This window comes from Oryza sativa, chromosome 3 (genome assembly GCF_034140825.1).
Source record: "Oryza sativa Japonica Group chromosome 3, ASM3414082v1".
NCBI lineage: Eukaryota > Viridiplantae > Streptophyta > Magnoliopsida > Poales > Poaceae > Oryza > Oryza sativa.
The window spans coordinates 12576806-12600437 of record NC_089037.1 but is presented as its reverse complement, the minus strand read 5'-3'; the positions used below and the strand labels follow the sequence as shown (position 1 = coordinate 12600437).

The following is a 23632-nucleotide window of genomic DNA, read 5'->3' as shown; positions in this document are numbered from 1 at the left end:
GAAGGCCCACTTCGCAGTGTCACAGTTTTAAAAACATATTAATCAATTTTTAAGTTTTTATAACTAATACTTAATTACTGATCTGTTAATGAGCCATTCGTTTTAATGTGCACGTTAGAGAAGTTTCTAATCTTCGCTTCTGAACCCACACTGATCCTGATACTGTAATGCAAAAGAGAGAGTACATTTTAAGTATCTCTTTTCATTTTTTTTTTCAGAAAAAACTTTTAAGTATCTCACAGAAATTGGAGCCATCAAATCATCAATATAGTTTACTCATTTATGAAAGCTTCAAATGTCCGGCGTCCAGAGTTTCAGAAAATTCACTCAGGAGTATGCTAGACTATTCTCTTCTCCATGATTCCGCAAAAAGCTTTTTCGTTAAAACCTAAATAAACCTCGTCAAAAAAAAAAAGCCGGCGACAAATCCAAGTCCTCCACGTCATCCCATCCCCGACAGCGACACGCTCCACTCACTCGAGCCTTCTGGGCGGTGGAACCTACACCAACCACTGATGGGCCGACGGCCCAGCCCAGCCAGCTCGCGCTGAAACCCTAGCCCCATCACAGGAGGGGGGCTATATAAGCCCTCCGCGCCGCCCCTCGCCAACCCTTGCACCCCCTCGCGCCTCCACCACACACTCCCACCCAGGTAAGGAGAGGGAGGAGGAAGGGAACCTCGAAGGCGGCGGCGGCGGCGGCGGAGATGGTTTCCCTCAAGCTGCAGAAGCGGCTCGCCGCCAGCGTGCTCAAGTGCGGCAAGGGCAAGGTCTGGCTCGACCCCAATGAGGTCAACGAGATCTCCATGGCCAACTCCCGTAAGAACTCCCCTCAACTCCCGTTTGATATCATCTTTGTGTGCGATTGGTAGTTTGTGTTGCGCGTGATTTCCTTTAGATCTGGAGCTATAGTGCTAGTCTGCGGCGCGAAACTGTTGCCGTGGCGATTCCGATGTGGAGTTTCGTTTGGTTCGCTTAGTCGGAGTAGTTTTGATGTGTTCTAGGTAGTGTGTTGTTTAATTTAGTTGCGGAGGAAGTTGCTTCATGGGACTTAAACCGTTGCCTGTTGCAGTTTTTCTAGGTTCGTTTTTGTGATGGATGCATAGAGGTAGAAAAGTTTCGAGAAATGATTTATACATGGAACTTAGGGTTAGGGTTTAGATTGATCTTAGGGGTTCTGTCAAATCCACGGTGCTGTTCTGGGGATGTGTGTGCTTATTATCCTCCATTAGATGAAAAATAGACATGATATAGACATGATATGTGATGCTTGATGTATTACTTATTCTTGTTCGTCACCTATGCCAGGTAGGATGAAGACTGCAATTCATGCACACAGGATTATTAATAGGGAATGCCCACACGGTTATCAATAGGGGAACATTCCTTTGTCTGTTGAAATTACAATTCTATAACATCTAAGTTCATTCGGTTCATTTCGATTGTTCATCACCATTTGTAGAACTGCAGTATGATACTGTGTAAATGTATGCATTGTGGTTTGTTTACTTGCAAGTTTTGTTGTGCTAATTATAAGATATATTGTTTGCTATGCTATGTTGGGTATCGTGCATACTTTCATAAACAAAGTCTATGTTCTGTTCTGTTTGGAGTATAAATACTCATTTCCGATGGTCTAGTAATTATTTACTATCGTCTTGAAAAGCTGTTCTAGATACTTGGTTTTATTTCCCTGTGACTTGTATATGTGCTTGCATGGTGATGAACTTTGATTTCTATAACACGTTCCTGAAATGCTGGGAAAGCTATCTGATGTTCTGTTCCTTCCTACTTGCAGGTCAGAACATCCGTAAGTTGGTCAAGGATGGATTCATCATCAAGAAGCCCCAGAAGATTCACTCCAGGTCCCGAGCACGGAGAGCCCATGAGGCTAAGCAGAAGGGACGTCACTCTGGCTATGGTGCGTTGGGTCCATTTAAGTTTGCTGTTATCTTAGTGCAAACATGTGTGTCTGCATATTCCTTATTCTTCCTATTTTGCAGGTAAGCGTAGGGGTACAAGGGAGGCTAGGCTCCCCACCAAGATCCTGTGGATGAGGAGGATGCGTGTGCTCAGGCGTTTGCTGCGCAAGTATCGTGAGGCCAAGAAGATTGACAAGCACATGTATCATGACATGTACATGAAGGTCAAGGGTAACATGTTCAAGAACAAGCGTGTTCTTATGGAAAGTATCCACAAGTCTAAGGCTGAGAAGGCAAGAGAGAAGACACTCTCTGACCAGTTTGAGGCTAAGCGTGCCAAGAGCAAGGCAAGCCGTGAGAGGAAGATTGCCAGGAGGGAGGAGAGGTTGGCTCAGGTGAGATTTTTTTTGCCTATGGTTCTATAGTTTAATTTTCTTCAGTTAGTAACACTCATGATTCAATATTGAAATATGTTAATTGATGTTTTCCTCACATCATACTGACACATTTCAATTTTACAATATGTTTTCTGTCAAATCTTAAGTAATTTTTTCATTGTCAAAGTATATTTTCCTGGCTATTAATATTTGATTATTTGCTGATCATGTGATTTAATACTTCTCTGAATGCAAACAGGGCCCAAGAGAGCCAGCAGCTCCTGCAGCGGCAGCTCCTGCTCAAACTGCAGCGTAAGTATCATGACACCTTCCATTTCAACCCGTGTTTGCTTATTTTCAGAAGTTTTATGGTCCACAACTTCCTAATGATGCAGGGCACCTAAGAAGGCAAAGAAGTGAACACCTGGCTTGAAGTGTGGTCGTCTTAGTGAAACCAGTGGAGGTGTTAGCTGAATTTTGAAATACGAACCGTTTGGCCTAGTATTTAAGTATCTTCCAAAGTCTGATACCTTGAACATTATGTTTCATGCTGCTGGATGTAGTAGATGCTTATGCAAAGTTGTTTTTTCAAAGGTTGATGGTGATCTTAACCTTATAATTTGTTTGCTTCAATTTCTTCATGCCTGATCAGAAATTAACGTCTTTACCATCCGGTAGTGTACCAATGCTAAGTGATTGCATTAGTGGCCGTAAAATTCCGGACAGACGTTGCTTGGCATGGGGTGTTTGATTGGTCGTCATGTTCTTAACCTGAATCTTTCTGGAGCCTTGGGGAAAGTGTATCCAGGAACACGTTGGCTATGTTGAGGTGTCGAAATGTGCTCCTGGATGTGGTGAACTGTTTTCACCGTTGGTGGCGGCGGAAGCTGTCCGTGGAAGGCTGGAGGTGGCAGCCATTACACGGCCAATTCTATGGCGACAGAGAGGAAGGGAGAAAGTAAGGCGAAGGCAAGGCTAGTAGTGAGAGGAATCGGTGAAATGTGGTGGCGTTTACAGGGCTGCTATGTGCCTATTAGTAGTTAGTGGATCCAATTTTATGTGATCGCGTTTGGGAAGGCTAGTGTGATATCGGGGTACATGCAACAACATGATGGCAAAATTATGTTGGCCAGGCGACTCACTGATGGCGCTTCAGTTCGAGACGGGCCTAGCTATTGCGTGCAGGGAGCGCCGGACGGCGCTCGGGGTCCCGACTCCCATGGAGGACGACGACGCCGACCTATGCTGCAATTTGCTTAGGGCAAACGACTTCATCGGTTTTGATCTATGCTGCAATTTGAAACGACTTCACGAGCGTTATCATTGGAAATCCGTTAATAAAATGACGATGAAAACGGATGAAATCCGGATAATTTTTTGTCAAAAAAAATCACAATATTGCACATTATCACAAATGAGTTGCTAGCGAGGTAAAGTTTCGTCATGTTAGAACTTGGAAGAGGTTGCAATAGGATAGCTTGTATTCAAGGTCTTGTTCTCAACTATTGTAATAACTTTGTTTCTCATCAGTAAAACATCATCTTTCTTGCAAAAAAAAAATCAGTTTGAAATTGTTTTTGGACATGACTGAAAAGCCGAGCAATTTGTGTCCTTCAAAAAGTCCCGACTTCATAAAATCCGAATCGAATTCAACTGTGAACCCTATAGCTGAGTTAAGCTATGCTAGAAGCGTGATAGGGCGAGGGAGGTGGTCTAGTGGGCTAGGGGTAAACGGGGGAATTTAACTATTTGCCACTTTTAAGTTTGGCAATTATCCAAATGCCCTTCTTAGTTTTGCACTTAATTTTGTGTCCCTCTTAAGAGGTGGTCTTTTAACTATTTGCCACTTTTGCCTATGTGGCATGCCAACGTGGTAAACTCGGGTGAAAAATGGTGTGGGACTCACTCGTCAGTCTCTCCCCGTTCTTTCTCTTCCCCATAAACGCTGGCATCGCCTCTCTTCTCCATCGTGCCTCTACCTGTCAACGCCAGTGAGCAGTGACGGAGGAGGCGGAACCGCCGAACAGACTCCTCATGGTGGGTGGAGGACGCAGAGTGGCAGCGGAGGTAGAGTGGCAACGAATGAGGCAGAGCAGCGACGATGGAGGAGGTGGAGCGGCGACGGCGGTGGCGGAGGAGGAGGCAAGGTGGCGATAGAGGAGGCAGAGCAATGGCGCTGGTGGAGGAAGTGGAGCAGTGGCGGCGGGGGAGGCAGAGCTTCGACGGAGAAGGCGGAGCCGCCGGAAGGACTCCTCGTGGCGGTGGAAGAAGCGAAGAGGCGACAACGACGAAGGAGGAGGGCGGCGGCGGAGGTAGAGCGGCAGAGGAGGCGGAGCGGCGCCGAGCCGCCAATGTTGACGGGTGCAGGCGCAGTGGAGAAACAATGATGCCGACGTCAATGGGGAAGAGGAAGAGCGGGGGAGACTGACGAGTGGATCTCACTATTTTTCACCCGAGTATGCCACGTTGGCAAAAGTGGCAAATAGTTAAGAGACTACCTCTTAAGAGGGGAAAAAAGTGGCAAATAGTTAAGAGACTATCTCTTAAAAGGAAAAAATTAAGTGCAAACCTAATAAGGATATTTGGATAATTATCGAATCTAAAAGTGGCAAATATTTAAATTTCCCGGAAAACGGGCTGCTGGTGTCCATCATACCCAGCGCTCGCCATCCAACGGTCGAGCGCTGCAGATGTTCAGACCCAACGGCGCTCAAGCCTGCACGCCAGTATCGAGCAACTTCTGTTCGCTCCATTGCATGTGCCTCCATCACAAGGCCGCCGCAAGCACCAAAACCCAGATGACGCTGTGCTCGCCGCCGCCATCTCCTCCGCCTTCTAACCCGCGCCGCGCGCTTCCTCCTCCTCCTCCTCCAGAGCAACTACCTCCTCCCCCGCCTCTCCCCTCTCTAAAACCCTAGTCCTTCTCGCCCGCCATGGGGTACGCGCAGCTCGTCATCGGCCCCGCCGGGAGCGGCAAGGTGAATGGGTCTATCCGACTCCCCCATCCCATCCGCTTCGTTTCATGCTTTTAGGTTTTTCGGTTTTGGAGGGGGTTTGATATGATGGTGGGATTTCCTCGGCGATGGTTAGGATATTCGGGGCGAGTCTTGGGATTGTCTCCGTGCTGTTTTAGTGGGGAATGATTCCTGTCGATTGTATTTGAGTTTATTCTTATTTCACTAGGGTTTGGTTAGTGTAATACTAGTTGTTGGGATGCCTACCACCTCCGGTAAAATTTGGGAGTATTAAGTTTGGCACATGATAACATTATCAGAGAATTTACAAGCATGTATTGCAAGTTTTCCTAGTGACTAAAATGAGATGCTGGTAATTGTTTTTTCCCCCTAATCTGTTGTATATGCTGTGCAGTCGACATATTGCTCCAGTTTGTATCAACATTGTGAGACTGTGGGTAGGACAATTCATATGGTCAATCTCGATCCTGCTGCAGAGCACTTCAGCTATCCTGTATCTACGGGTAAGAATCTTGTGCTTCTTCTGCTCACATGTAAATGCCACCCGGCTCGCTTATACTTGGCTTCTTTTTAAAATTTTGTAGATATTAGGGAGCTCATATCATTGGATGATGTCATGGAGGAACTTGGGATGGGACCAAATGGCGGGCTTATCTATTGCATGGAGTATCCTGTTTTGAGTCTTTTAATTTTATTGCCCTTTTCTTTCCAAGCTATTTAAGTTCTTAACTGATCCTTGTGGTAAATTATTTGCAATGTGCTGTTGTTGTGTTTCGAAAGCTAATTGGGTTGCAGGGGCAACATCAGGCCATTGTGGGTAGAAACTTTTCTTTTAGCACAATTTTTCCGCAATTGCTCTGCAACTAGCTTTTGGGGCTCTCTCCGCTCTTGAGATTTAGTACATATTGGTCTCAAAAGCATTATTTGCTTGGCCATTATAACTGGAGTGCCATACTTTCCTCTCAACTATGGCCATGCATTTTTTGTTTTGAGCAATCAACGGTAGGATGAGACAGCTCACCTGAAATATATTAAACTCGGAATCAGAACTGGATTATATATCTCTATGGCCATGCAATCATCAGATCTGTATCTGTATGCTGATGAATGTTGGTGAGATGGACTGCTCATGCTTATTAACTCTATAATTTACTAACTTCTTTCTCTATTTCGCCATTCATTAGCAGTAGTTTTATATAGATGTCCCAAGAGTAAGTAGTTTTGCTATATGCATATGATACTTTAGAAACTATGTCATTGCTATCATATGTTCAATTTGCTACTCCATCTGTCGGGAGACATTTGCACAGACACCACCTTTTAATTCTCCATACTATGTTAGTTAAAACACTGCAAACTTGATTAGTCTTGTTTAGTTCACCCATTCACATTACTTGCAGGCTAGCAGTGTACAATTTATGCTGACTCTTCATTTGTTTGAACGTTCTGTAGAGTTATATGTGTACTAGGATCCAATAAAAAACCCTTGGTATTAATATCATGTCAATCTAAAGAGGATGTTATGGGTATATTTTTTATTTAATAGGATTTTATGCTGTCAGTTGTTCCTTAAGAAAACCATAGGCACCTTGAAGACAATTTGGATGATTGGTTGGATGAGCAACTGGATGGTTATTTGGATGATGACTATCTTGTGTTTGATTGCCCAGGTAACTTTCTTTATTTCATGATTGTGTGCTTTAAATGTAGTTGGAGGTTACGTAGAGCTTGACTACTATTCTTACCATACATGGCCTTGAAAAAACCAACGATTAATCAATATCTCTATCTAACGAATTATACTTGTGCGATAAGCTTGTACAAGGACCTATTGCTCATGTTATTCTCTAGCAATACAGATATTATGTCCTTCCCCTGTAGTTGCATGGGAATTCTGAAATATTTTAGATTGTTTAACTTCACCTAAAATCATGACAATGAGAGACCACATCTTGTTTCTCCAGGCCAGATTGAACTCTTCACTCATGTCCCAGTTCTGCGTAACTTTGTTGAACATTTGAAACGAAAAAATTTCAACGTTTGTGCCGTGTACTTTCTTGATTCACAGGTTTGGACTCTTGGATCACTAACCAAATATATTTATCCTTGAAAAAAGATACTGGCCCCAAACACAAGTAGACAAGTCTGACTTGAGTTTTGTTTTTCTTGGTTAAGTTTGTTAGTGATGTGACAAAATACATCAGTGGTTGCATGGCTTCTCTTTCTGCCATGATTCAGCTTGAACTTCCTCATATCAACATTCTTTCAAAGATGGACCTGGTCGCCAACAAAAAGGATGTGGAAGAGTATGTTTATTTCATTTCTCCTTTATTTAAAGATTCAACCATCCTGCTTTGTATTAATCTCTTGATGTTTTCTAGGTATCTGAATCCAGAGGCGCAGGTTCTCTTGTCACAGCTGAACCGACAGATGGCACCCAAGTTTGGCAAGTTAAACAAATCGTTAGCTGAACTGGTACGCATGACATGAACCTGTAAATTCTTCTGTATATTGTTACTCCTTTATAAAAGCCTATATTTGTCAAAATATGTGGTTGCCAGCCTGTTGTCAGAACCTGTGACTGACCCGGTCAGGTCTCAGGTCATTGGTCACTGGTTGAAGTTGAACTGCAGGTTTTTCTTTATACATTCAGGCAGCACATGTATTTCAAATGTCTATGCTTTCACTGCTGTTCCCAGCCAAGAGCATGGCCTGGTGGCCACTACGTGCGTTTATTTCAGTAGGGTAGGGAGGCCTTGTGCTCAAAGCCTAACGATCATGCTATTTTTCCTATTTATTCTGATTAGTTGGTTCTCACTGGGCTTGGTTCTCTCACCAGGCCACAAAAAAAAACAGCTGATTTGATAGGTTTTTGCTGTCCAGAGTGGCTTGGCTGCAGAAATGATCAAATAGCCTTGACCAGACTGGGGAAAGCACTGGGTTCCTTTTTTTTCCGATTCAAACCGCCAGTCCAGTCTGAATCTAATAACACTGGTCATGAGTGCCTCAAGGATGTCACAGACTCACAAATTCATAAATGCCGGACATATAGCATTATTTTTTTAAAAAAATCGTTATTCCTTTGAAGCAAATTACCTACATTATTAAGGTTTGCTATAATGTACTGTAGCCTATTCTAAGTATCAAGAAACATACCATTTTCATGAAATACTTGTTTTTTTCAACAACAAAATAAACTTAAATATTGATTAAACATTTGTTGGTGTTTCAAGTTCTATCACACACTTGTTTTGTGATACGAGGTACCATGAGCAGCTCTTCTTTTCTTTAGCCATATTGATGATTTGGAAGGGAGATACCACCAAGTTTAGCTGTGGTGAATCAAACATGACAGTATCTTAACAATTTTTGGTGCATTCGTTTTACCCATATTCCCCTTTTACCTTAGGGATAATTGCATCTATACCCCCACTTTAAATGCCAATTGCTGTTTTACCCCCACTTTTTAGGGTTTGCAGTTTTACCTCCACTTTTTGAATCTGAACCAGCTGTCTACCCTCAGTTGTGACAGCCATTTGGTGGGTCCCGCGTTTTGAGTTAAAGAAATACAAAAGAAAATTAAAAAAAGGTTTTAGGAAATATGAAATTACCTATGTACCCCTGAGGGAATGGATAGGATGGTGAGTCTGTCCTCCCACCCCCTGCATCGGTTTCGGGCAAAACCCTAGCGCTGGGCGTGCGCGTGGGGTGACGCCTGCGACGACGAGGGCGCGCGCGGAGGCGGCGGCTGCGGGCGAGCGCAAGGCGAGGGATGAAAACGGAGCGGATAGTTTCCGTCCGCTCTGGATAAAAACGAATACGGATACCTTTCGGATCGGATAATTCTCGGATAGTTCGGATACGGATACGAATACGGATATTTTCTCTCGGATACGAATACGAATATGGTATCAGGGTTTCCGTCGGATACGGATAATAATTCGGATATCCGGTGAACAGTGCTATTCGGATATCCGCAGAAGCCACAAGACATACCCCATTTCTTTATAACTCTATGACCTTCAATATACTTTTTTAGATTTTAATAGTAGTTCATCTCTTAACACTAGTCCACATTATTAATATTATTTAAAATTTTAAAAATATTTATAAATTATACTATATTTTATATAAAATGAGCTAATTATATATGTTGATATTTGTTTCTATTAGAAGTTGAATTGGTTTTCGTGTTCCGAGAAAAATTTGTTTCCGTATTCGTGTCCGATCATATTCGATTCTTATTCGTATTCGAGATAGTCCGTATTTGTTTCCGTATTCGAGCTATCCGTATTTGTTTCCGTATCCGGCAAAAAATATGAAAACGAATATGGTATGAGCATTATCCGTCCGTATCCGCTCCGTTTTCATCCCTAGCGGCCGCGCGCGAGGCGGCGGCAGCGCCCGTGGGCAGGTGAGGAAGACGCTGAGCCGCTACGGCCTCGCCGAGTTCGAGCTATGCACCAGCGACGAGGCCTCCGCACTCGTCCCCTCCCTCCGTTCCGGCGGCAGGTTCATCGGCGACCCCGGAAAAAAGAAGATCGACAAGATGCTCTGTCTAATTTCTGCGTTATCTCCTACCTATCCATGAAAACCTTGTTAATTATCTTCTGGAGAGAAGGTGAATCATAATTAGGGCTCATTTGATTTGAATGCTCGTTGAGGTTTGTTCGATATCAAATCGATCTAATGTTTTGCTATGTATCAGTGTATAACCTTCAGGAGGAATGTACTGATTCATATAAACATTGAGTAGTGAGATCATGAAAACCTTGAAATTAAGTCAATATCTATCTAGTGACTTTTGAAAAGAAAAAGGAGGTGAATTGGAGTACTGATTCATATAATCACTTTTTATCTAGGGACAATTGCACCAAGGGTATAAATGTCATTTTCTCTATAACTAACACCATTAAAACCGGCTGTTAGAAGTGAGGGTAGACGGCTGTTTCAGATTCAAAAAATGGGGGTAAAACTGCAAACCCTAAAAAATGGGGGTAAAACAGCAATTGGCATCAAAAGTGGGGGCACAGATGCAATTGCCCCTTTACCTTAATGCTATTACCATTTTAGTTTCTGATCTATTGAGTTTTCCGACACTTTCATGAGATTATCTCCACCACCATCTGTAGTGTTCCTTTTTTTTTTTTGTGCGTGTGTGGCTCCTAACAGGAGGCTTAGAACCATCGATTTGTTGTGTGAGCATTTTGAATAAAAGGGTATACTCATGCTGTTTATCTTTTGTACATATCTGAAATTCTGAATCAACTACTATTAGATAATATATGCCTGACTGTCTGAGCTGATTGTTACGAAGTTATAGTAACCCCATATTCTATCTTCCCATTACCTTATTTAGAATGTATTCTTTTGTTCAAAGATATTTTGCTCTAATGCAGTGCTATCAGTAATCATTATTAATCTTAATACTATCATGTAGGTTGATGATTACAGCATGGTGAATTTCATCCCACTTGATTTAAGAAAAGAGAGCAGGTAATGCCGTTTTCCTTTAGAATCTCAGTACTTCACATTCTGAATTTCAGGCCTATGGATGCCTAAATTTTATCATATTTTGTTGCAAAACTCTTTTGGACTTGACTGATCGTGAGCCTTTACCCTATAAGTCCTACACATGCTACTAGCATGCATGCCAACTTTTCATGTATCGCATCTCTTGAAGACACATGTCCATCCTACTCCATAAAAATAATATGGTAGTGTCTGTGCTGTATATATCCTGGCTTCAAGAACTGCTATTTCGACTCCCTACTCTGGGTGGGGATTAGGCATTCCATCAGTGAACATTTTGTTTTATAAGTCAACGGTCGAACTTATAGCGCAAGTCTCAAGCAAAATATTTTAGTGAAATAAAAACTTAACATCAAGTTTGTAAATGTACAGATACCTGTTTGTACCGTGTGCTCCTCTTTTCATCTCTCTAACTGGCCCTGATTTCTTTTTCCAGCATTCAGTATGTGCTGTCGCACATCGACAACTGCATCCAGTATGGGGTAGACGCAGATGTGAAGGTTAGGGACTTCGATCCCGAGGACTAATCATTTGATCGCGTATGAACTAGTGAAAAATACTATAGCAGCATTATGTAGTGAACAGTAGTGATAGGACTACATAGTATTCAAGTAGGAGTATGCAGAAAGCATCGCAGGATTACAATGCTGTTTCCGTATGAGTCCTATCGGTTGATCAACAAGATAGAATATCTGCAACCTCCTGTATATCAAGCCGTACGTTTTCTGTGTAATCGGTTGACTGGTTGGCATTAACAAGCTGCTGCTTGCCAAAAAAAAAAAAATCTGAATGATTTCATACACGGTACCCGGATGTCTGTTTTCTCTGCCCGGGGATAAAACGGATAATATGCCACTTCATACTCAAGGTTTCAACAAGATGTCACCCACTAGAATAAACCAGATAAAATGCCACTTGATACAATGTTTTCAGGATAAAATGCTACTTGATATGTTGTTTTCAGGATACCTTGCATTCGCTGTTAAACGCTCTATTGTTTCGTTCGTTCCTTGCAAATCACCCGAGCTACTAGAATGGCAATGGTGTCAAACTGAAATGACAATAGCTACACATTTTTGTTGGTATTATGGATAGCGATGCATCGAATTTCTTTTCTTTTGGATTGAACAAGCCGGCATTGATTCACATACTGCAAATTCATTTTTATATGCTCTAATCAAGGACTGGATCTCTAACATACAACTGAATGGCTTTTGCATGCACTATCCCTGAGAAGGCACATTTTAGGAAGAGGGCCTTTTAATTGTAGCGTACATCGGAGTAGGATGTGAAGAAAAAATGCAACTGATTCAGCAAGAACTCATCTTGGAAGGCAGAACTAGTATCAGCAAGGCCAGAAGCTGGAGAATTGTTAGGCAGAGGAAGATTTGGTCCAAGCTGTGATACATCTTGTTAGTTTTTTTTCCCCTTCACAACCGATTGTTGCCAACTTCTCTTACTGCGGTTTGCTAATTGCTCCCAACTTGCGAAACAGATGTTTCACCTGCATCTCCGCATCACCAAAGTAAAGCTCAAAATAAGTTGAGCACTGAGCAGCATTAGGCTAAGCATGAATCGATGAACAATATAATTCAACTAGTTGTCAATCGTAGTGATGGAAAATCGATAGGCCTTTGTGTTGGACAATTTGAACTACAGAGCAAATGAAAGGCAATGGAAGAAAATGGAAACTGCATGGAGTACTATGTTAATCAAGTCAATGGTATAGACCTTAAACTTCACGAGCTAACAATAATATTTTTATCAAGGGAAATTCGACAGATAAAAAAGTAGCCAGAAGAACGAAAACAAGAAAAGAAGGTAACATTACATCCTGCTTCTTTTTTAGGAAAAAAAACATTTTCAAATACAATATTTATTTCTTACCGATACAAATTGATAATCTCGGGGTTACAGATTTGATTAGAATATATACTTGCTATAAACAAGTAGGAACTTTCTTACACCTCAAGTGATAACCTTACAAGACTAACAATAAAATAAAAATTTGATCGCAAAACACAGAAATCGCAAAAGATGTGCTCTTCAGGTATTCTACGCTAGACATGGCTTCCTGCATCTATCCTCAAGCAGCAGAATCTACAACTTCTGCCGGTGGGGACTAGGGAGAAAGGAATGCATCGAATAGCCTAGGTATTTCAGTATCTGATCCCTTTTGCAACCTCAAAGAAATGGGCAACATTTTCCTCAGGAGTGCCTACCTTAATGCCATGACCAAGGTTCAATACATGCCCACTATTACCAGCTTTCTGCACAGTGTCAAAAATCCGCTTGCTTATGAACTCTTTTGACCCAAAAAGAACGCCAGGGTCAACATTCCCTTGAACCGCTATGTTAGATCCCAATCTTTTCCTCCCCTCAGCCATATCAACCGTCCAGTCCAAGCTAACAACATCAACACCTGTCAGTGGAAGCCTCTCCAGCAGTCCACCAGATCCACTTGCATATAGTATCAGAGGCAATTCAGGATGTGTTTCTTTGACACTATCCACAATCTGCTTCAGATAAGGCAAGCTAAACTCCTCAAAATCAACTGGGCTGAGTTCTGTAGCCCATGAGTCAAAAATTTGGACAGCTTGTGCTCCGTTGTCAGCTTGGTATTTAATGTAGTTAGCCATGGACGTAGTAAATTTCTGTAGCAAATTATGCAGAATCTACAAGAATATAGATATTAAGGTCAAATTTGCCCACATGAACAGATAAATGAAGGGAAATTAATCTAAATATGACTCCCAAAATTTCGTTCATACCAAACAATAAGCAAGCCAACAATGATAGTGAACCTCATATGCATCACGTTAACAAAATATAATAACGCCATTTCATCATTTGCAATACTTTATCAGACAAAGTCAAGTATAATATTTTAAAATCCATGCTAATTACCTAGGACTGTCAGCAGGCTGCATAACCTTTTTTTTTTCAGGGAAGGTTGATTAATATTCAGTATTCTATGTGCTCACAATCAGCGCCATTATAAAAGAAGCAACAGGCAGTTGTCTATAATGGAAGAGAACTCATGTACTCTTTTTATCAGCAATAGGATTGTGTCAATACCTCTGGTTCTGAGAAGGCCATTTTCTTAATCTTTGAAAAGTTTTTTGATGAACCTCCTTCAACACAATAGGATGCCAATGTAAAGGGAGCTCCAACAAAGCCCAACACGGCAGCTTCATTGTTAACCTGAGGAAGGAAACAGTGGGTGTCACTCCAATGAAATAATTAGTACACAAAACAAAGCACAAAAAATGATCATAGATTCTAGTTAACTATATATTTGCAGAATTCTGCAAGTTTAACTAAATAACTTAGTATACAATTGTGCTCGCAAGCAACTGTTCACTTTGCATACACAGGCCACCAAATCCAACAGTAGTACAATGGGAGTGTTTTGAAAAAGCATTGCAACGTCAACTGCTGATGTCATCCCTCTCCAGCACAACCTCCCCAAATTGTAGTTCATATCTCATAAAACAAATATGGAAGAACACTATTGCCATAGAGGCATGGAATTTCATCTGTGCTATACGATCTGCACTCTCCAATCTCCAGAATATATCAGCCCTGAATCTAAAAGTCAGTAATGGACTAATTGTTTGATGCTAAACAAGGATCAGAATAATTTATAGTTTTTCAATAAAATGCCAAATTCCAAGTAACAGTGGAGCCATGAAGCCAATCCAAAAGAATGGAAATGAGCTTCCAAGTTTTAGTGATTACATTTCCATCTTTTAATTAATCTAAAATATTGACTTGACAAACTCCAAGTAATGCCATTTTGAGAAAACAGCACAAAAAATCAGCATTATAAGGTAATTGATCAATTAGAGTGTAACAGTTCAAAGATTGTAGGCTGACAAAGGAAGTGAAAATAAATGATCAGCTACTTTTTATGATGTAATGCTCTCCAATAGGCCATCTATTTCCAATCTCCGAAGTTGGATTCTGAAAGTCAATACTAACCTCTTCCCGCAAAATGTTTAAAGCCTGCCCAACATATGGGACCCACTCCTCTGGAACAAATTCTCTGACCTCATTCACAGCAGCTGCTGTTCTCAAGGGATCAAATATCACTGGACCTTTTCCTTTCACAATGTCAAAAGGTATGTTCATCCCAGGAAGCGGTGTAAGGATATCTGAGAACAGGATAACCTGGCAAAATCAAATTAAAAACAACAGCATCAGAGGAGATAGCATCAATAACAGAGCATTAGATATTATAGGCAAACAACATCTCAAATCCACGTAAGCTTCTTTTCTCATTTTTTTTCATGCAAAAGCTTCTTAGATAGCCACAAAAGAGGAATTACAAACAACATACAGAAAGGGCCAAAATCTGCAGCTTACTCCATCGGGCTTGAAAACCTTCCATGGTTGTAGAGAGATCTCAACAACAAGGTCAACATTTTCTGATCTTTCACGGAATGAAGGATGTCGCTCGCAGAGCAATTGATAGCTCTGTTAAAAAAAAGAACGGCAAGAAGTTGGTAAGGAAAAAGGGTCCTGATTGTAAGGATTGTTGCAACACGAAAATAAAGTATTACTTCAAAGAATGGGCATTTGTCACGATTCAAACAACTGGAGCTTGCTATTAAGTATTGTATACCATGGAATAAACTGTTTCATGTTTACCGATGCCTGCATTAATGTTCTATTGATTCATTTGTTTTCTGTAAACTTACCCCACTTTAATGAATCCGACGACTGTACAAGAAAAAGAGAAAATTGTGCATAAGGGAGGTTCCAGTAATAGGATAGTTTATGAGTGGTCACTAAGTTTGAAAAAAAAATCAGGAAGTTGATGTTTGTCAATTTCTAGCAGTTACCGAGATATGGTCCACATCTTACTTGAAACGCGATAACAATTGCAAGCAAATTGGAACATCTTCCTCTAGTTGCACATTTGGATGCAAATTACTCTGCAATGCAGGAGAAAAAAAACGAATTAGAGTAAACCTGCCTTCATGTACCTCCCGGCCTGCCTCATGAGCCAGACCGGCGGTCTCTCGACCTTCCTCCCCTTGATCGCGCTCACCAGCAGCGGCTCCTCCGCCGTCCCGACCGCCGCCGTCTCCGCCATAACCTCTGAAAAACACAACCACCCCCCGGAACGAGACCATCCCCAAACCCATCACCAATCAAACTCCGCCTCAATCTGGTGTAAACAAACAAACGATACAGTGGATTTACGGCAGGCGCTGACCTCCGACGGCGCTGCAGCGGACGGCGGGCGGCGGGCGGCGCGCGCGCGCGGACCTCCCCGAGAGGTAGGCCGGCTGCAGCGAGAGCGGCGGGCACGCGGTCGCCATTGCAGGAGGGATCCGAGCTGCTTCTGCTGCTGCTGTGCTGCCGGATTGGGGTGGGCAGCGTCTCGGCGAGAGACGACCTGGCAAAGCAAAGCTAAATGGAAATCGGAAATGGATGGGTAGGTGGGGCCCACTTGGATTTCAGGATCAGGTGAGCCGCGGCCGCAGATGTGCGGACGAGATCGACGATGGTTATGGGCCCTCGTGGTCCCCGCATCGGCCCACGTATGGACTGGGCCGAGGAATTTCTCATGCAGGCCGCCAGGCCGGCGAATTTCTCAGAAATTTGGCAAAAATTGAGCACTTTCTCGTCGGATGCGGTCGAATTTACAGCAAAAGGATGACCAAACATGTAAACCTACACAGCAGCTTTGAGTTGAGCACCTACTGTACTTCTGTATCACACAATTCAGACGAGGAAAAAAAAGGAAAAGAAAAGAAAAGAAAAGGAAGTAATTAAACACGTTGTTTTGGGTGACCATATCATAGCACGTAGACCATGCCGACCTCGAGCAGCGACGCCGGCGGGACGCGGAGGGCGACGTCGGGGCCGCGGCAGTTGCGGCGGAGGAAGTTGTAGCCGACGTCGACGGCGAGCCTCTTGAGCAGCGACGACCCGGGCTTGCACTGCACGTGGGAGTGGCCCAGGATGAAGGCCGTGCCGGCGTCCCTCGCCGCCGCCAGCGCCTCCAGCTCCTCCGCCACCTGCTTGTTGTCCGCCGCCTCCGGGCTCGCCACGTGGCTGTCGATGAAGAACCGCACCTGCTTCGCCCGCCCGCCGCCGCCGCCGGGGCTCCCGTCGTCGTCGCCGCCGCCGCTTCGTCGGCGCGTCGTCGTCGTCTCCACGGACGCCGCCGACGAGTGCTGGACGCTGTCCTGGATGTCGTAGCTGGCGTGGCTGCTCCCGATCACGGCGAGCCGCGTCCCCCGCTCCTCCTCCGGTTCGTGATCGCCGCCGCCGCCGCTCGCGTCGCTGCACCGGTACGAGGCGTCGAGCTTGATGAAGGTGGCGAGGCTCTCGACGAGCTCCGTCTCGAACGAGTCCACGTCCTGGTGCACGTCGCGGTAGCCGTAGCGCACGATGCACCGGTAGGAGCGGTGGCCCGGCGGGCCGACGCGGCCGATGAGGTAGCGCTCGGCGGGGAACACGTACGGCACCGGCACCGACTTGACGCAGACGAACACCAGCACCTGGTGGAACGCCGGGAGGTTGGTGACGAAGCGGGAGAAGTTGGCCGGCACGCCGGAGGTGAGGTCGGTGTAGACGAGGCCGATGCCGGGGACGCGCACCATGCCGAGCTTGTCGCCGAGGGCGAGCAGCCACTCCAGGGTGACCTTGTTGTGCAGGTCGAACTCGTACTTCTTGATGGTGGTGTAGTGCCACACCAGCATGACGGCCATGAGGAAGAGCGCCAGCAGGATGGGCAGCCACGCGCCCTCCAGGAACTTGATGAGCGACGCCGAGAAGTAGAGCGCCTCCACGGAGCCGAAGAAGAGGAGGAAGCACAGCGCCAGCACCGGCGGCCTGCGCCAGCACAGCATGATCACCAGGGACGTCAGGCAGGTGGTCACCAGCATCACTGTGATCACAGCCAACCCTGCAGGAAAAACAAACTTGTCACAGTAATCTGATACCCCTTTTTTTTTTATAATACCAGTATGTATTTCTGTTCTTTTTCTGGATGACAATGTTGCAGTGTGCAGTGTTGCATTTGCTCTGCAGCTAAAAAGGGTTGCATGATTTGCACTGCAAATTTTCTACAGCTAAAAGAGTAGAGACCCAAAAAAGCAACTAAAAATATGGTATTTTTGTGCATAACACCCTAGCTGTCAAGTGATCAATTCAGAAATATTTCAAAAGAATTCAAGGAATTTCAGTCAAATAATTACTCTAGCCATCAGATTGTAAAATTTTGATGCATGGGACTTTCACTAGTGCTGGTATTGACAACAAGTATGAAACTACAAAGTAATTGTGAGTAGTTTTTTCTTACCAGAGGCGTTCCCCATGTGCTTTGTGTCTCTAAATCCAACAGTCACAGCAATGCAGAGGATCATGAGCAACCAATTAATCTCAGGGATATATATTTGGCCATGAATTTTATCAGACGTGTGTACGACTTTCACTCGAGGGAAACAACTTAAGGACTGGCTCTGGTTGATGATTGAGAATGTTCCGCTGATGATCGCTTGGCTTCCGACCACTGAAGCTAAAATCGCCAGTACAAGCACAGGCCATCTCACCTTATCTGTAGTTTGATTATAAATATATGCAAGTTTATTTTTTTTCCAAAGGAATAGAATGTTCTAACATTAAAGTTGTTAACACTAGTTCCATCATAGCTTACAAGTATCATGATCTGCAAAGCCAAGATATACCTGGAACTGCGATGTAAAATCCAACTTGGGAGTTCGAGTAAAAGTCATGATGCTTTGATAAGTAAGCCGCTTGACCCATGTATGCCAGAATGAGAGCGGGGTACACTAAAGAAGTGAAAGCAAGCTGTGATAAATTAAATGATTAGCAGTTTAGTGCATAAGGTTACTACAGAATGTGTTATGGAGAGATTTTCTTGCAGGATCACCAAATTACCTGGATCGCACTATATGAGAAGTGTCCAAGATCAGCAAACATTGCTTCCGATCCTGCATCGTCAGTCGAGCTAGATAGTTAGCTGAATTTCCTTTATTCAACATTTCAAAGGAAAGACAACTTATTTTCTTTTCAAAAAGAAAAAAAGAAATAAACTTCTAAATTATGTTTACATTATACAACTCAGATTTTTAGAAGCATATTGTAGCTCACCTGTCATGCAGAGTAAAATCCCACCAAGTGACATCCAACCATATTTTCTTGTCTTTTTTAAGAACTTGAACATGTAACAGGGATTTAGAGCTTGGTAGACATGAGGATTCCAATGTATAATATTATAAAGTCCAAGAGCACTCATACAGATTAGCCAGGCTAGAACTATCGGGGCAAAGAGAAATCCAACCCGATGAGTACCGTAATGCTGCAGAGCAAACAGGAATGCTAATATGACGCAGGTAATCGGAATAACAGCATCTGCATGACAAGGGGATCAATTATCAGGGCCAAACAGGAGGTTTGAACTGGAAAAAGAAGGCCAAATGTCATTGCAGAATAAATAGAAGTGTTTTTGGCCCAACAGCAGGATACTGGCTTCCATTTGTCAATAAGAACTTGTGATTCAGTAGTTGGTTTTGTTATGATCTAGATGCTGGCCATTTTATCAACATTCTCGGCTCGATATTAAGTTGCTGTCAGCTGAGCTTACCAAACGGGCATAGAAAAGACCAAGTTTCTAAAATTTGGTAGCTTGTGGTCACTCAGTCACCTCGGTACCTCAACTATAGAGACTTTCTATCTACTAAAGCGTGGATGTACACAGTACACCACTCATTAAATTAGAGTCATTTTGAACTCGAATTTGAGGGCCTCAGGTAACTGCTAGAAACTAGAGTTGCTCATATGTTTTTTAAGCTTTTGCACTTCACCTAAAAAATTAGATATGAATATACAAGCATGTAACACATACAGTTTTTATGTATATAGGCTCGAGAACTAAGCAAATAATGTTCCTTGCTTTAGAGTAGCTACATTGTCCGTATGAACTTAAATGAGCTGAGCCTAGTGCCAACATGCTTTTCTCTGCCACCAATAAACTTAATCGGGGACATGGGAACTAGATTAATCCTTTTTGCTTGCAATCAGTGTCTTTTGTTGATCATAAACTAAATCCAAACATCTAGCAACGATAGGGAAAATGACTTTTTACAAGAAAATAACTTGGAAACTTACATTCACGGTGGTCTTTGGACAAGGAGAATTCAAGACCTGAAACTGCCGAGAACACTGAGAGATATGAAAGATTGAGGGGAAAGTGAGCATCCGGTCATCAAATCTGTGGAAAACAGACAAGCAGCCCTAAGAAAAGAAGCTGAGGATACCGGATATAGCTGGCGTGAGAACACCGTCCCCAATCACCATGCATGTACCAATCAAAACCATGATCAGCAGGGCGGTATGCAGCTTCTTGTGCTTCTCAAGCCAGACCTTGATGCAGGACTTATCGGTTCTCTCAGAAGAGCATTCCAATTTGTAAGTGGAAAGCTCCTCATCAGCAATTTGCCTATTAGGAAGAAGGCTCACATTGGCATGCCGGCAAATTAGCGAGTACAGAGCAAAAGTTCCTCCTGCAAGAACGCGAAACTTGCAAACTTAAACGCTTCGCGAGCAAAGCAAGCACAATTGGTCATGCCTACTAGAGTTATCCATACCCTCGCCATTGTCGTCAGCTCGTAGGACAATGGAGACATACTTGATTAGAGGGATCAAGGTGAGTGTCCAGAACACGAAAGAGAGCACACCAAAGATCTCCTCGTTCGTCTCGGAGTGCTGGATGTCCTCAGCAAAAGTGCTCTTGAACACGTAGAGAGGAGATATGCTCAAGTCTCCATAAACCACCCCCAAGCTCTGGTACGCCAGGAGCAAGGTTGTCTTCCATGAGTCCCTCTGCAAGAACCCACAGGCTAATCAATAAATTCAACAAGCATTGCTCCTCCATCTCACAAACAGTGTTCAGAGCTACTAGAAATTCAACAGTTAGCAAAACAAACAAACAAACAAACAAACCTGTGGGGATCTCATGCCTCTCCCAAACTCAAGATCCATTGCTCGGCCAAGAACCTATCCTGTGTAGTACATAAGACCCAGCTCTCCTACTCCAAGAAACACACAATCTTACATAAACTGTCACTCCAAAAACCGGAACCAAAACAGAAGAGAAAAAAAAAAGGGCACCTAAAAACCCGGGAAAAACGCAGCCAGAATCGAGCTAGGAGCTCGGCTCAAGAGGCCGAACAGAAGATGAGGATAGGGCTAAGACCAGCCGACCAGACAAAAGCAAAACTGCAAAAAGACGTACACATGCAATGGTGAAAAGATGGTGGAGCCCCCTCCTCCATGGCCGGGACTAGGAGCAACCGATGGCGAGACGCGAGGGAAGGAAAGCCACGTGTTCCGGACGGAGTCGCAGACCCATCACTAGTAGGAGCAGTAACTAGCTACCACTCTTATTAGCTCATTCACTCGCTGAGACTGACCACCAAGAAGAGGCAAGAAAACAGATGGAGTACTATACACATACAGTGGCAATAATACTCGCAAAGTACAAAAGCAAAAACAAAAGCGAAGAAAAGGAGGATGGGCCAAGAACTAAAACTACTCTCCTTACCGAGTCACATCCACTGATCTACAAATCCATGGATGTAATGGAAATGGAAATGTGAAGCCGGTGAAGTGTGCAGAGGAGCAAGTAGCAAACCATGTGAAACCACGGACAGATGCATGTGGTCTCCGTCTCCCGACTTTAAGGCAGCTACTGGAGCAAAGCAGGGCCATGAAAATTGCCTGCTACTACGTCAGTAATTCTGTACCGTGCCCTGATCCAGGAGAAACAAAAGTTGGAATTTTTCTGCTCTTTTCCTTCCCCCCACCCCCATTGTGTAGTATTTGTGGTGTGAATGAGTGTGACCTTCTCCTAATAATCCAGCGATGCTACCACAAGTTAATGTAAGGGGCAAGTGGTCATCAGTGCTCTAATCTGAGCTCCGAGAGGTCCTTCTCCCGGGATTTCTGTCTGTTTCTTGGGGGAGGCCTACAGGAACGCAATCTGCGTGGGTATCTTCTTGACAAGGCAAGGATTGGATGGGCCAACGAGGTCTACGTCGACAATGAACCAATGCTAAGCTAACAGATCAATCACACAACTCATGGCAGATTAGGAAGCAAAAAGAGTTGCTCGGGCATCTTCCTACTTAATCCAAAACTAGCATATATGAAACTAAAAAACGCAATCTTTTTCCTCACCTAGACTAAACAAGACAAAAATGTCATCTCTTGATTCTTCTCCTCACCTAGACTAAGCAAGATAACTGAAGTAACAGCACAAGAGCTCCAATCCGAATACAGTGGAGACAAAAAAACTGAAGAGACTCTTCTAGACCGCGTCCTTGTGTTATTATTGCCACCACTAACGCACAAGCGTTTTGTAAGAAGAAATAAAGCAGGAAAAATTATGCAGAGCGGTTCAGGACAGGCAAAGACTTATCAGCCACCCACCCAACCCCCCGAGTATTAACTCCAGATACGGAGTCGGCATTAATCTCGATCAATAAATTCCAAGAAAAAAATAACCAATCTAATTCTGTACCGGGAACTCCAGGGAAGAAGAAGAAGACGAGATTTTGCTGCATTTGCACGCCTAAAGAATGCCGCTCTCCGGTTCTCTCCAACTCCAACCAGAGTAGAATAGAGAGCGAGAGATCGAAACGTATAGGATTCTACTACATTTGTAAGGTAAACGGCGCATCTGCATCAAGAAATCCATGAAAGTTGGGAGAGGCATTTTGTACCTGCAGCACAAAACACGGCGAAGCAGGATTAGTAGCAGATCGAAGCAGGGCCGGCCGGCCACTCCTGCCTATCTCCTCGTGGACGCCGTCGCAATGCCGTGGCGGACAGCAGCAGCAGCAGCGTCCATGGGGCGCTCCAGCTGAACAGGAGAAGAAGAAGAAGAAGAGGACACTGGCTTGGCTCCTGTGGCCCTCGCTCTACCAGTGGGGCCGTGACATCACCGTCGTCGAGTAGACGACAATGCCACCGAGTCCAGCTCCAGCATACGACTAGTCGACCTTGCGAGTGGACTCACAGTGTGACAGGGTCGCTGCAGCTAGCTGGTGAGGAAAAAGGCCGAGCAGATACCGAGGGAGGTGTCGTGTCGGGGAGCGCGGCGAGCGTTTTGTTTAATCCGTTTTGATGGGGGAGCCGGGCCGGGGTGGTCACTTTCTCGTGATGGCTTGGGCACCGGAAAAACCAGAGTTGGTGCGGCCGGTCGCGACGCCATGCCAACCAGCCGGCGGGCGCGTTAGGCCGGAAAACCAGCGGACGAACGATTTGTAGCTTTGGACGGTTAGCCATCTTGCCGGTTATTCCTTTTTGGAGAAGGGCTAAAAAAAGTTGTGCCCAATCGCCTTTTGTAAGAAATCCACTTGTGGTATCGTGAATTCCTTCCTAACCCTGCCTACCCATCAACTCTTCTCGTCTTCTTTTCTACTCCTATAGTAGTACTTGGAGCTACTGGATTAGTACTATTTTTTATTGAGGGAAAACAGGATTACTATTTAGGGATGGAAGTCATGGTAAAATTCATTGACAGCTCCTATAATTGAAATAAGGTCGACAGCGACAACTAACTAGTGGTGCATATCACCATGGTTGAGAAAGGAAGAACACATTTTTAGCGCTCAGGCATATATTAAGAAACAATAAATATAGTAGAAATCGTCCATAAAAGAAAGAACTCATGCTCGGTGTCTAAAGTTATTTTGGAAGATGACAATTGTAGCGAAAAAATCTATAAAAGAAAGAATGGGTGCATAGTATCTAGCCATATCATGAAATGATAACCGGGACAA

At 43.8% G+C, this 23632-nt stretch overlaps 4 protein-coding genes across 8 annotated transcripts; 2 read left to right on the top strand and 2 right to left on the bottom strand.

Annotated features, from left to right (window-relative positions):
• The first annotated feature begins 615 nt into the window (after positions 1–615).
• On the top strand, positions 616–2931 carry LOC4332773 (large ribosomal subunit protein eL19x). Of its 2 annotated transcripts, none has more exons than XM_015777118.3 (5): positions 616–818; positions 1798–1920; positions 2003–2316; positions 2558–2610; positions 2694–2931. In XM_015777118.3, the coding sequence occupies exons 1-5, from the start codon at positions 707–709 to the stop codon at positions 2716–2718; spliced, it is 627 nt and encodes a 208-aa protein (XP_015632604.1). In that variant the 5' UTR covers positions 616–706; the 3' UTR covers positions 2719–2931. The 2 variants fall into 2 exon arrangements, with proteins under 2 accessions (XP_015632604.1, XP_066164659.1); XM_066308562.1 differs by having other exon boundaries at positions 616–840.
• Positions 2932–5087: 2156 nt separating this feature from the next.
• Positions 5088–11603, top strand: LOC4332772 (GPN-loop GTPase 3). Its single transcript, NM_001417668.1, has 9 exons — positions 5088–5276; positions 5668–5776; positions 5858–5939; positions 6858–6943; positions 7238–7341; positions 7449–7579; positions 7655–7748; positions 10714–10769; positions 11242–11603. Exons 1-9 carry the CDS (start codon positions 5232–5234, stop codon positions 11330–11332), a joined length of 798 nt encoding a protein of 265 aa, NP_001404597.1. The 5' UTR covers positions 5088–5231; the 3' UTR covers positions 11333–11603.
• A 1002-nt stretch (positions 11604–12605) lies between these two features.
• Positions 12606–16237, bottom strand: LOC4332771 (uroporphyrinogen decarboxylase 2, chloroplastic-like). The gene is made up of 6 exons (NM_001417667.1): positions 16030–16237; positions 15787–15911; positions 15174–15284; positions 14790–14978; positions 13884–14009; positions 12606–13480 (listed from the first exon to the last, which is right to left on the bottom strand). The coding sequence occupies exons 1-6, from the start codon at positions 16133–16135 to the stop codon at positions 12965–12967; spliced, it is 1173 nt and encodes a 390-aa protein (NP_001404596.1). The 5' UTR covers positions 16136–16237; the 3' UTR covers positions 12606–12964.
• Positions 16238–16417: 180 nt separating this feature from the next.
• Positions 16418–22917, bottom strand: LOC9271735 (putative potassium transporter 8). Of its 4 annotated transcripts, XM_015774976.3 has the most exons (11): positions 21391–21492; positions 21082–21254; positions 20790–20875; positions 20435–20669; positions 20105–20350; positions 19956–20009; positions 18939–19199; positions 18726–18778; positions 18512–18635; positions 18127–18381; positions 16418–17730 (listed from the first exon to the last, which is right to left on the bottom strand). In XM_015774976.3, exons 3-11 carry the CDS (start codon positions 20826–20828, stop codon positions 16616–16618), a joined length of 2382 nt encoding a protein of 793 aa, XP_015630462.1. In that variant the 5' UTR covers positions 20829–20875; positions 21082–21254; positions 21391–21492; the 3' UTR covers positions 16418–16615. The 4 variants fall into 4 exon arrangements, with proteins under 4 accessions (XP_015630462.1, XP_015630463.1, XP_015630464.1 ...); XM_015774977.3 differs by lacking the exons at positions 21082–21254; positions 21391–21492 and adding an exon at positions 22571–22917; XM_015774978.3 differs by lacking the exons at positions 21082–21254; positions 21391–21492 and adding an exon at positions 20958–21067.
• Between the last annotated feature and the right edge of the window lie 715 nt (positions 22918–23632).

Coding starts and splice junctions, on each gene's coding strand:
- LOC4332773 (XM_015777118.3), top strand. CDS start 707: ATGGTTTCCCTCAAGCTGCAGAAGCGGCTCGCCGCCAGCGTGCTCAAG. Junction 1,921..2,002: donor GGGACGTCACTCTGGCTATG/GTGCGTTGGGTC, acceptor CCTATTTTGCAG/GTAAGCGTAGGGGTACAAGG. Junction 2,611..2,693: donor GCTCCTGCTCAAACTGCAGC/GTAAGTATCATG, acceptor CTAATGATGCAG/GGCACCTAAGAAGGCAAAGA.
- LOC4332771 (NM_001417667.1), bottom strand. CDS start 16,135: ATGGCGACCGCGTGCCCGCCGCTCTCGCTGCAGCCGGCCTACCTCTCG. Junction 15,912..16,029: donor CCGCTGCAGCGCCGTCGGAG/GTCAGCGCCTGC, acceptor TGTGTTTTTCAG/AGGTTATGGCGGAGACGGCG. Junction 14,979..15,173: donor AGGTTTTCAAGCCCGATGGA/GTAAGCTGCAGA, acceptor TGATTTTGCCAG/GTTATCCTGTTCTCAGATAT.
- LOC9271735 (XM_015774977.3), bottom strand. CDS start 20,828: ATGGATCTTGAGTTTGGGAGAGGCATGAGATCCCCACAG. Junction 18,636..18,725: donor TCTCATATAGTGCGATCCAG/GTAATTTGGTGA, acceptor AATTTATCACAG/CTTGCTTTCACTTCTTTAGT. Junction 18,382..18,511: donor ATTTTACATCGCAGTTCCAG/GTATATCTTGGC, acceptor ATCAAACTACAG/ATAAGGTGAGATGGCCTGTG.
- LOC4332772 (NM_001417668.1), top strand. CDS start 5,232: ATGGGGTACGCGCAGCTCGTCATCGGCCCCGCCGGGAGCGGCAAG. Junction 6,944..7,237: donor TCTTGTGTTTGATTGCCCAG/GTAACTTTCTTT, acceptor TTGTTTCTCCAG/GCCAGATTGAACTCTTCACT. Junction 7,580..7,654: donor AACAAAAAGGATGTGGAAGA/GTATGTTTATTT, acceptor GATGTTTTCTAG/GTATCTGAATCCAGAGGCGC.